This window comes from Trichomycterus rosablanca, chromosome 5 (assembly GCF_030014385.1).
Source record: "Trichomycterus rosablanca isolate fTriRos1 chromosome 5, fTriRos1.hap1, whole genome shotgun sequence".
Classification (NCBI taxonomy): domain Eukaryota; kingdom Metazoa; phylum Chordata; class Actinopteri; order Siluriformes; family Trichomycteridae; genus Trichomycterus; species Trichomycterus rosablanca.
This window is the reverse complement of record NC_085992.1, coordinates 20,990,488-21,002,757: the sequence shown is the minus strand read 5'-3', so window position 1 is coordinate 21,002,757 and position 12,270 is coordinate 20,990,488. Positions and strand designations below refer to the sequence as shown.

The window sequence follows — 12,270 nt, the reverse complement described above, 5'->3', positions numbered from 1 at the left end:
ACCGGAGAGGCAATGGCAAGACAACCCCGAAAAAGGAAATGGTTTTGCAGGTGGTGGCCACAGACAAATACTCTCTCCTTATCCTTCCTGACTGATTATTTTCTAGTTTTACGTTTTGCTAGTGTCCTTGTCACTACTGGTAGCATGAGACGGTACCTTTCAGGTTGAAATCCTCAGAGCCATTGACAGACCGTATGCTGGTGCAGTGGGCCCTGGGTTCCTCCTGGTGGAGGACAATGCCCGGCCTCATGTGGCCGAAGTGTGTAGGCAGTTCCTGGATGATAAAGACATTGATGCCATTGACTGGCCCTCATGTTCCCCAGACCTGAATCCAACTGAGAACCTCTGGGACTTTATGTATCAGTGCATTCGATGCCACCAAGTCATGCCACCAATTCACGCCACAATCTGTCCAGGAGCACACTGATGCCCTGATCCAGGTCTGAAAAGACATCCTCCAGGACACAATCTGCCATCTCACCAGGAGCATGCCCAGACGTTGCTGGGAGTGCATACAGGCATGTGGGGGCCATACACAACACTGAGTAACGTTGTGAGTTGTCGTGATGAAATTCACAGAAATTGGATGAGCCTATGATTTAAATTTTTTACTCTGATTTTCATGTACCCTCCATGGGTTGATGATTTTGGTTTCCATTGACTGTTGTTGTGTAATTTTCAGTAAAGATTTTCAACTTGAATCTTTTGTTCATTGAGATTCGATGTGTGATTTAAGTGTTCCCTTGATTTATATATATATATATATATATATATATATATATATATATATATATATATATATATATATATATATATATATATATATATATATATATATATATATATATATATATATATACAGTATATATGTATATTATATACTGGTGCAGGTCATAAAATTAGAATATCATGAAAAAGTTGATTTATTTCAGTAATTCCATTCAAAAAGTGAAACTTGTATATTATATTCATTCATTACACACAGACTGATATATTTCAAATGTTTATTTCTTTTAATGTTGATGATTATAACTGACAACTAATGAAAACCCCAAATTCAGTATCTCAGAAAATTTGAATATTGTGACAAGGTACAATATTGAAGACACCTGGTGCCACACTCTAATCAGCTAATTAACTCAAAACATCTGCAAAGGCCTTTAAATGGTCTCTCAGTCTAGTTCTGTAGGATACACAATCATGGGGAAGACTGCTGACTTGACAGTTGTCCAAAAGACGACCATTGACACCTTGCACAAAGAGGGCAAGACACAAAAGGTCATTGCTAAAGAGGCTGGCTGTTCACAGAGCTCTGTGTCCAAGCACATTAATAGAGAGGCGAATGGAAGGAAAAGATGTGGTAGAAAAAAGTGTACAAGCAATAGGGATAACCGCACCCTGGAGAGGATTGTGAAACAAAAACCATTCAAAAATGTGGGGGAGATTCACAAAGAGTGGACTGCAGCTGGAGTCAGTGCTTCAAGAACCACCACTCACAGACGTATGCAAGACATGGGTTTCAGCTGCCGCATTCCTTGTGTCAAGCCACTCTTGAACAAGAGACAGCGTCAGAAGCGTCTCGCCTGGGCTAAAGACAAAAAGGACTGCTGAGTGGTCCAAAGTTATGTTCTCTGATGAAAGTAAATTTTGCATTACCTTTGTAAATCAAGGTCCCAGAGTCTGGAGGAAGAGAGGAGAGGCACAGAATCCACGTTGCTTGAGGTCCAGTGTAAAGTTTCCACAGTCAGTGATGGTTTGGAGTGCCATGTCATCTGCTGGTGTTGGTCCACTGTGTTTTCTGAGGTCCAAGGTCAACGCAGCCGTCTACCAGGAAGTTTTGAAGCACTTCATGCTTCCTGCTGCTGACCAACTTTCTGGAGATGCAGATTTCATTTTCCAACAGGACTTGGCACCTGCACACAGTGCCAAAGCTACCAGTACCTGGTTTAAGGACCATGGTATCCCTGTTCTTAATTGGCCAGCAAACTCGCCTGACCTTAACCCCATAGAAAATCTATGGGGTATTGTGAAGAGGAAGATGTGATATGCCAGACCCAAGAATTCAGAAGAGCTGAAGGCCACTATCAGAGCAACCTGGGCTCTCATAACACCTGAGCAGTGCCACAGACTGATGGACTCCATGCCACGCAGCATTGCTGCAGTAATCCAGGCAAAAGGAGCCCCAACTAAGTATTGAGTGCTGTACATGCTCATACTTTTCATGTTCATACTTTTCAGTTGGCCAACATTTCTAAAAATCCTTTTTTTGTATTGGTCTTAAGTAATATTCTAATTTTCTGAGATACTGAATTTGGGGTTTTCATTAGTTGTAAGTTCTAATCATCAACATTAAAAGAAATAAACATTTGAAATATATCAGTCTGTGTGTTTCACTTTTTGAATGGAATTACTGAAATAAATCAACTTTTTCATGATATTCTAATTTTATGAGCAGCACCAGTATATATATACAGTGGGGTCAAAAAGTATTTAGTCAGCCACTGATTGTGCAGGTTCTCTTACTTAGAAAGATGAGAGAGGTCTGTAATTTTCATCATAGGTACACTTCAACTATGAGAGACAAAATGAGAAAAAAAAATCCAGGAAATCACATTGTAGGATTTTTAAAGAATTTATTTGTATATTATGGTGGAAAATAAGTATTTGGTCAATAACAAACAAGCAAGATTTCTGGCTCTCACAGACCTGTAACCTCTTCTTTAAAAAGCTCTTCTGTCCTCCACTCGTTACCTGTATTAATGGCACCTTTTTGACCTCGTTATCTGTATAAAAGACACCTGTCCACAGCCTCAAACAGTCAGACTCCAAACTCAACCATGGCCAAGACCAAAGAGCTGTCGAAGGACACCAGGAAGAAAACTGTAGACCTGCACCAGGCTGGGAAGAGTGAATCTACAATAGGCAAGCAGGTTGGTGTGAATAAATTAACTGTGGAAGCAATTGTAAGAAAATGGAAGACATACAAGACCATTGATAATCTCCCTTGGGGTCAAGATCTCATCCCGTGGGGTCAAAATGATCATGAGAACAGTGAGCAAAAATCCCAGAACTACACGGAGGGACCCGATGAATGACCTGCAGAGAGCTGGGACCAAAGTAACAAAGGCTACCATCAGTAACACACTACGCCGAGAGGGACTCAAATCCTGCAGTGCCAGGCATGTCCCCCTGCTTAAGCCAATACATGTCCAGGCTCGTCTGAAGTTTGTCAGAGAGCATATGGATGATCCAGAAGAGGATTGGGAGAATATCATGTGGTCAGATGAAACCAAAATGGAACTTTTTGGTAAAAACTCAACTCGTCGTGTTTGGAGGAAGAAGAAGAACCCAAGATTACCATACCTACTGTGAAGCATGGGGGTGGAAACATCATGCTTTGGGGCTGTTTTTCTGCAAAAGGGACAGGAAGACTGATCCGTGTTAAGGGAAGAATGAACGGGGCCATGTATCGTGAGATTTTAAGCCAAAACCTCCTTCCATCAGTGAGAGCATTGAAGATGGAACGTGGCTGGGTCTTCCAGCATGACAATGATCCCAAACACACTGCTCGGGCATTGAAGGAGTGGCTCCGTAAAAAGCATTTCAAGTTCCTGGAGTGGCCTAGCCAGTCTCCAGACCTCAACCCCATAGAAAATTTGTGGAGTCCGTGTTGCCCAGCGACAGCCCCAAAACATCACTGCTCTAGAGGAGATCTGCATGGAGGAATGGGCCAAAATACCAGCTACAGTGTGTGCAAACCTGGTGAAGACTTACAGGAAACGTTTCACCTCTGTCATCGCCAACAAAGGTTATGTTACAAAGTATTGAGTTTAACTTTTGTTATTGACCAAATACTTATTTTCCACCATAATTTACAAATAAATTCATTAAAAATAATTTTTTTTCTCATTTTGTCTCTCATAGTTGAAGTGTACCTATGATGAAAATTACAGACCTCTCTCATCTTTCTAAGTAGGAGACCCTACACAATCAGTGGCTGACTAAATACTTTTTGGCCCCACTGTACATATATGTACGTATATACACAGGGTGAAAGCAGGCTTAAAAAGTATGTAGAGAAATAGATGGACTACAGTCAGTAATTGTAGAGCTACAAAGTGCTTCTATATGGTAAGTGGAGCTGATAAAATGGACAGTGAGTTTAGAAACAAGGAGGTAGTCATAATGTTATGCCTGTATATATATATACAGTGTATCACAAAAGTGAGTACACCCCTCACATTTCTGCAAATATTTCATTATATCTTTTCATGGGACAACACTATAGACATTAAACTTGGATATAACTTAGAGTAGTCAGTGTACAGCTTGTATAGCAGTGTAGATTTACTGTCTTCTGAAAATAACTCAACACACAGCCATTAATGTCTAAATGGCTGGCAACATAAGTGAGTACACCCCACAGTGAACATGTCCAAATTGTGCCCAAATGTGTTGTTGTCCCTCCCTGGTGTCATGTGTCAAGGTCCCAGGTGTAAATGGGGAGCAGGGCTGTTAAATTTGGTGTTTTGGGTACAATTCTCTCATACTGGGCACTGGATATTCAACATGGCACCTCATGGCAAAGAACTCTCTGAGGATGTGAGAAATAGAATTGTTGCTCTCCACAAAGATGGCCTGGGCTATAAGAAGATTGCTAACACCCTGAAACTGAGCTACAGCATGGTGGCCAAGGTCATACAGCGGTTTTCCAGGACAGGTTCCACTCGGAACAGGCTTCGCCAGGGTCGACCAAAGAAGTCGAGTCCACGTGTTCGGCGTCATATCCAGAGGTTGGCTTTAAAAAATAGACACATGAGTGCTGCCAGCATTGCTGCAGAGGTTGAAGACGTGGGAGGTCAGCCTGTCAGTGCTCAGACCATACGCCGCACACTGCATCAACTCGGTCTGCATGGTCGTCATCCCAGAAGGAAGCTGATGCACAAGAAAGCCCGCAAACAGTTTGCTGAAGACAAGCAGTCCAAGAACATGGATTACTGGAATGCCCTGTGGTCTGACGAGACCAAGATAAACTTGTTTGGCTCAGATGGTGTCCAGCATGTGTGGCGGCGCCCTGGTGAGAAGTACCAAGACAACTGTATCTTGCCTACAGTCAAGCATGGTGGTGGTAGCATCATGGTCTTGGGCTGCATGAGTGTTGCTGGCACTGGGGAGCTGCAGTTCATTGAGGGAAACATGAATTCCAACATGTACTGTGACATTCTGAAACAGAGCATGATCCCCTCCCTTCGAAAACTGGGCCTCATGGCAGTTTTCCAACAGGATAACGACCCCAAACACAACCTCCAAGATGACAACTGCCTTGCTGAGGAAGCTGAAGGTAAAGGTGATGGACTAAACCCAATTGAGCACCTGTGGCGCATCCTCAAGTGGAAGGTGGAGGAGTTCAAGGTGTCTAACATCCACCAGCTCCGTGATGTCATCATGGAGGAGTGGAAGAGGATTCCAGTAGCAACCTGTGCAGCTCTGGTGAATTCCATGCCCAGGAGGGTTAAGGCAGTGCTGGATAATAATGGTGGTCACACAAAATATTGACACTTTGGGCACAATTTGGACATGTTCACTGTGGGGTGTACTCACTTATGTTGCCAGCCGTTTAGACATTAATGGCTGTGTGTTGAGTTATTTTCAGAAGACAGTAAATCTACACTGCTATACAAGTTGTACACTGACTACTCTAAGTTATATCCAAGTTTTATTTCTATAGTGTTGTCCCATGAAAAGATATAATAAAATATTTGCAGAAATGTGAGGGGTGTACTCACTTTTGTGATACACTGTATATACACTGTAGATAAGATTGTGGGGTTTAAAGTTTCCTTTTGTTTACCGTGAATCAGGAAAATTTTCTTTAATTCTGATCTACACTTCTGTTTCACTTGTAGTGTGGCTGTATCAAGATCTAAAGACGTGCCTCCATTTGGCCCTCCCATTCCTAAAGGTGTGACTTTCCCAAAGTCATCTGTAGTCAGGGACTTTCTGCTTGCCAAGGTCATAAATGGTGAGAATGCTGCTCACAAGTCAGAAAAGTTTCGTGCCATGGCAACTCGAACACGTCAAGAGTACCTTAAAGACTTAGCTGAGAACTTTGTGAGCGCAGGTACTGTGGATTCTACTTTAAAGTTTAGTTTCATCACTCTGGGAGCCAAGAAAAAAGAGCGACTTAAACCGCGTAAGAATGCACACATACACAGCGTTGGCGCCATCGTGTGGAGTGTGGTGGCATGGGACTTTGGCCAGTCATTAGATGTTCAGGGCTTGCTTGCCATTTCCAACGAGTTTATTGTACTAATCGAGTCAGCGTCCAAAAATGTTGTTTTTAACTGCTCCTGTCGGGATGTGATTGGCTGGACTTCCACAACCAAGAGCATTAAAATCTTCTACGAGCGTGGTGAATGTGTGATGTTCTCAGCCCAGGACGGCTGTAGGGAGGACATCATGGAAATCATTCAGCGGCTTGAGGTAAGCACTCCACTGCTTTTTTACCCTCTCAGTAGAAAAAAGTATTGGCACCTATTTTGGGTACAGAACATTTCTTTGCATCTTTCTTGCAACTAAGCAAACTCAAAAGCTGGGGCAGCAGGTAGCCTAATATGCAAATAAAAACTAAAAACTTTTGTAGATATTTACTTACACAGTGCAATAGAGAGTTACTGTTTTACCTCATCAACGTTTTTTTTTTTTTAGCAAATTCCTAACATAGCTGGAACATTGTGTTTTTAACCAAGATTTGTTATGTTTGCACAATTACTTTACATTACCAGCATTCGCTGTTATAAACTGTATGCCGAAATTTGCTCTCGGCAGACTTATCTACAGTACTGTGCAAATGTTTTAGGCAGGTGGAAAAAATGCTGCAAAGTAAGAATGCTTTCAAAAATTGCATTCGGCTGAGAGGTTGTTCCAGAAATCTTGGAGAACTAACCACAGATCTTCTTGCTCAAATCACTTCCAGGACTCTTTGTTCTTCTTTACGCTGAAGATAGTTCTTAATGACATTGGCTGTATGTTTGAGGTTGTTGTCCTGCATCTTGTAACTTTGTCCCTCCATATAACTATTGTAAAGTGGTCAGTATGACTGAATCAGCTTTCTAGCACATAATCCATCTCTTAGATGTGATCATTTGATTAAAAAAAGCAACTGGCGCCAAAAAAATCTGAAACAGGTATCATAAGGTATTATGATTCAGTCACATAGTTTCACCCCCAAAAAGCAGAAAAACCACTCAGGAATTGCACTGTGCCGTTACTGGTGTTTTTTTTTCTTCTTCTTCTTTTTTTGGTTTAAATAAAAACATATGCACTGTAAAGTTATGTAGATGGTTGCTTATTAGTGTGATTAAAAACAAAACTCAAAAAGTATACACCACTGAAATTACTTAAAAGCAAATTGGCAAGAGCAGTAAAACTGTTCAAAGCATCTTCACTTAATACTTTTGACTGATGATTATTTAAACAAAATCTTTTCTAATGCAACTTGATGGCTTGAATGGGTATGTCTGGCTTGGTGCTATAATATCATACTGTAGTTTTACTTATATAGCAGGCGTAGAGGCTAAAATTGTGTACACTGCCTTTTCTCAGCTGCCAATGCCTTTATTTTAAATGAAAACCTATAGGAAGCAGCTGCACAACAGAACACAACAGCTACTCTAAAAAGGTGGAGCAGCACTAGATTTTCATAAAAAAACTCATATGTAGGGCCTTCCTCTGTAACTAGTTTTGCAAATTGTAGATAGGGGAAGATGACTTGGCCTGAAAAAAAAGATGCTGCTGATCATTTAAAAGCTGTGTTTATTTATGTCGCCTTTATATTATCTTAACAATAATGTTAAAACAGACTTTGTCTCAACAGTCTGGTACTGTAATGATGTAGGTGATGGAGACTCACAGACTGTCATTGGATCCGTTTGTTAGCTGCTTTTTGTCTGGTCCTCAACAATGAAATCATAAAACCTACCAACTATATGACTATTATGTTAAAAATAGTAGCAGCTGATGCCAATTTCCATGAATACAACTGAGTTTGTAAACAGAAGAGCTTAGTTTTATTCATTTAGTTTTTTTTTAACACCATTTGACAGAACCTCGGCTGCCATATAGCTGCTTATAGTGACAATAAAGTTCTACTACTACTACTACTACTACTACTACTACTACTATTACTACTACTATCAGTCTCACATTGTGCATTAATCGTGTAAAATCTCCCAAAATGTAATTATTTGGTTAGATCTGTTTGGTTATATCTTGGTATGGTAAAATTGTATAATACATTAAAAGAACTTCAGAAAAACCCACTGTGGAACGAGTGCCATTGTTAAGCTTTTGTCTTTCCCTTACTTCATAAGCTCTGTGTTATTGTTCATTGACCACTTTCTCTTTAACCAATATTAAGTTGCTCTCAACAATACTGCTGTGTGTCATACACTTAAACCAGTGACAAATACATTACCATGATCCTACAGTGTTATTATTGTCATCAGGTGAGCAAAGAAATAAGAAGTAAATAAAACAGAAGAGGAAATGCAACAAAACATTCATATTTGACCCCTGACATTTATTTTATTTTGAAATGCTGTGTTAGCGTAACACTGTATGTACATAACATGGCAGTGGTAAAAGGTTGTGGGCAAAGATTTTGAGACTGGTTTTTACAAAGTTTCACAAAGTTTTTTTAGATATTTTTGTCAGATGTTTATTTTATACAAAAGTACAATTATATACATTTTTTTTTTTTTTACTTTTATTGACAAATACATTAAGTTTATGCAAAGACTCAATATTTACAGTGTTGACCCAACGCTTTGTTCACTGAGCCACTTTTTTTGCCTTGTGACATGGTGCTCTATATGCTGGAAAAAGAATTGTTCATCTAAATTGTTCCTAGATTGTTGACCAGTGTTCTTAGGCAAAATTGTGCATGAGCCCACTTCCCTGGATGAGAAGCAACCCCACTCATGAATGGTCTCAGGATTCTTTACTGTTGGCATTATTAGGAAGCCTGTAGTAGCTGGTGAACGTGCCCCGGGTTCCCAGCGAAACAGGTCTTACAGAGCTCAGAAAACAAAGGCTTCTTATAGTAAGCCTCCCAATTAGGGCTGATCACCCGCAGCTGGGGGCTGGCCTACTTAAGCCAGCTCCACTCAGCAGCGGGTGTCGTACCTTTTGTTTGTTTTCTCTCTCGTTGTGGCAGCTCGTCCACGCTTCGTTTGTAGCCATAGGTGGTACCCCTGGTGGCTTTAGGTCACTCGGGTGTGTAAAACCGCAAGGTTGAGGTAGTTAGGGTTTTCTTTCCTACCTTCTTAGAACCAGCGTGGTGTGACGCCGTGCAGTCCTCGAACTGCCGTTTATTTATGCGCTTGGCATTTCGCTTTAGCGGTCTCATTCAGCGCCGTCATTCAGCGCTGGTAGTAGCTTCGGCGTTAGAGCCTTTAGTCAAGCTGATCATTGGATTCCGCAACCACTGGGTGGCGACGCCGTAGAGTACACGGTTATCTCGCCAACTTCCCAGGTTCGAATCCGCATATCTGTATCTGTCTAACCTTACTTGTTTTTGCTCTTTTGTTTCAGATCGGCGTACCTCAACCTAAGGCTAAGGGCAGCCGATCGAAACCCTCGCTAGCCTACCGCAGTATCGGGGCTAGCGTTCAGTGAAAGTTTTCTCCCGCACTCATTCACCGGAGCGCTTAAGGCGCGCTCGCGCTTTTGCTTCTCCAGCGCTACGTTAGCGCAGTGGTAACGCTCCCGGCTGTCACGGCGTAGACCCGGGTTCGCGTCCCGCTTTCTTCGTTTATTCCCTTTTTGCATTTTTTCATTTAGCTGCGTCATCAGCTTCCGTCGGAGTTTCCGATCGGTTTTTTTTGTTCTATTTTTGTTAACTGTTTACCTTTCCGTTGTACTTATTTAAATAAAATAAAATATTCTTTATTTTTACTTCTGCATTTGTGTCCCTTTCTTCCCACGTGACAGGCATGACTCAGGACTCATGGTAGCTCTCATCTTTACTTCTATATTTATTTCCCAGACAGTATGAACGGGGCTTTATCAGAGAAAATAACTTTACCCCAGTCTTGTGTAGTCTAATCCCTGTACTTACTGCAGAATGTAAATCTGTTTTTAATGTTTTTCTTGGAGAGAAGTGGCTTCTTTGCCACGCTTCTTGACACCAGGTCATCCTCATCACTGTGCATGCAGATGCACTTACACCTTCTTGCTGCCATTCCTGAGCAAGCATTGCACTGGTGGTGACCTGATCTCATAGCTGAATCCTCTTAAGGAGAAAGTGACAGCAGTTGGACAAGCAGCAATGTCCTTGCCTGTAAAGCCCTTTTGATGCAAGGCAATGATGACTGCACATGTTTCTTTGGCGGTAACCATGGTTAACAGAAGAAGACAATAATTCAAAGCCCCCATTCAAAGCAACCAGTCTGCTTTTCTAATTTAATCAGCATGACAGATGGATATCAGCTGCCTTGTCTTTGTTAACACTTTCTCCTGAGCTAACAAGAAGATCACTGAAATTGTATTAGCAGGTCATTTTGTGGTAGGGCTGAAATGCAGTGAAAATTGGGTTTTTGTGATTAAGTTAAGTTTTATGGCAAGAAATGACTTTGCTATTAAGGTCAGTTCATCTGATTACTCTTCATAACAATCCAGAGTTAATGCAATTTGCCATCATAAAAACTGAGGCAACAAACTTTGTGAAAACCAAAATTTGTATCAGTCTCAAAACATTTGGCCATGACTGTAGACTAGTAAAGTTGCCACTGTTGAGTCTGTGAGCAAGGCCCTTAACCCTCCATTGCTCAAATTGCATTTGGTCACAAGTCACTCCAAATTAAAGTGTCTGTTAAATGTTGTAACAATGTTTCAAAAGTTCCTTTTTTTGACTTTACTGGTCAAAAAGGCTGGAGGCTGACGAACACCTCCAAGTTTGCAGTGGATTTATACAGAAAACTTACATGCATGAAGGAACACCCTGGGCTGTCTGTATTTCATTAGCCTCTGCTTCTCAGCTTTGTCGTTACCCTGTCCTCTTTGAGTGAGAAGTATCCAGTGAGTTTGGACAGTTTTCATTGTTATCTGAAACAGCATCACATCATTATACGTTTATACTAGAGAGTGTTTAAACAGTCTTTGTTTTTCTTTGTAGACATTCAAACCTTTGTTTTGCAACATCAGTGTTGGCTGGTAGTGCTGATTTTGCTTACTTATCCAGGCACTTTCTTTTAAAATAGGATATAGTCATATTGAACATATATTTTGTACGACTTTCATTTATTGGGGTTTTTTCTTCTTTCTCATGTAGTATGCCTAATGTACTCCACCTTCTACAATGCATGAGGCTTTTTTGACATTTAAATATACCTGAACCAATGTGCATGCTGCCGTTCAAAAATTCTTATAGCTGCAAAAAGAAAAGTTTCTTTACTTCTTGATCCCACCTTTTATTCATGTTCATGAAGCCCTGACTTCTAGAGTCTACTGTATGTTTCTCTAGTCATGTAGCAAGCTAAAGTTTTTATTGTTTCACAGTGGCTTCAGTTTCAGATGACAATGTAAGCAGCAAATGCACAGGTGTGTGGAAAGATGTTTTATGTATGGGGGAGCTGTCAACTGAATGTAAAAGTGTAAAACAACACAATGTAGCTGATATTACTTTTCAGTTAATTTAAATAATGTGTTCTACCTGCTTTTACAGGTGCTAAATAATGAAACCACTCTTATTGCATGGCAGCAGTACAATCAATAATGCCATGTTCTATTTAGCATTGTTGTGTTCTGCTGTATTGCTAATACAGCTCCAATGGCAATTAAATCACAACTAGGTATTACAACTATGTAAACAGTGCATTATTTATAAAAAATGCATATAGAAATGTTTCTTCATTTATTAATCCCACCTATGTATATGTCGGTGGGGGCATGTGATAGTCTACAGCTCACTTTTGTTGGGACATTGGTTGTCCAGCTCTAGAGGTAGTTAAAATTAAATTGAACACAATTTTATAGATGAAAAGGGTAAAAAAAATACAAAATATGTATTAATCCTCAGTTTAAGGACTGTTTTGAGCTGACACTGCTTTAGACACTGCTTTGGTTTCCTGCTCTACAATCTGTGATGCATTTCAAATCTGTTTAATATTAATATTCTCAGTTTTTCTTACTCTCTCTATTTATTCAGGTTTTAGGGGACTGAAAATCATCATCAAAATGAATAACTGATTTTGTTCATGACTACAGGAT

General features: G+C 40.5%; 1 protein-coding gene across 1 annotated transcript in view; it reads left to right on the top strand.

The window, feature by feature from the left end:
• LOC134314748 (signal-induced proliferation-associated 1-like protein 2) overlaps positions 1 to 12,270 on the top strand; it is a 183,989-nt gene that overhangs the window by 44,579 nt on the left and 127,140 nt on the right. The window contains exon 7 of the mRNA XM_062995441.1: positions 5,907 to 6,483. Coding sequence (XP_062851511.1) covers positions 5,907 to 6,483 — 577 coding nt within the window. The remainder of the gene's footprint in view (positions 1 to 5,906; positions 6,484 to 12,270) is intronic.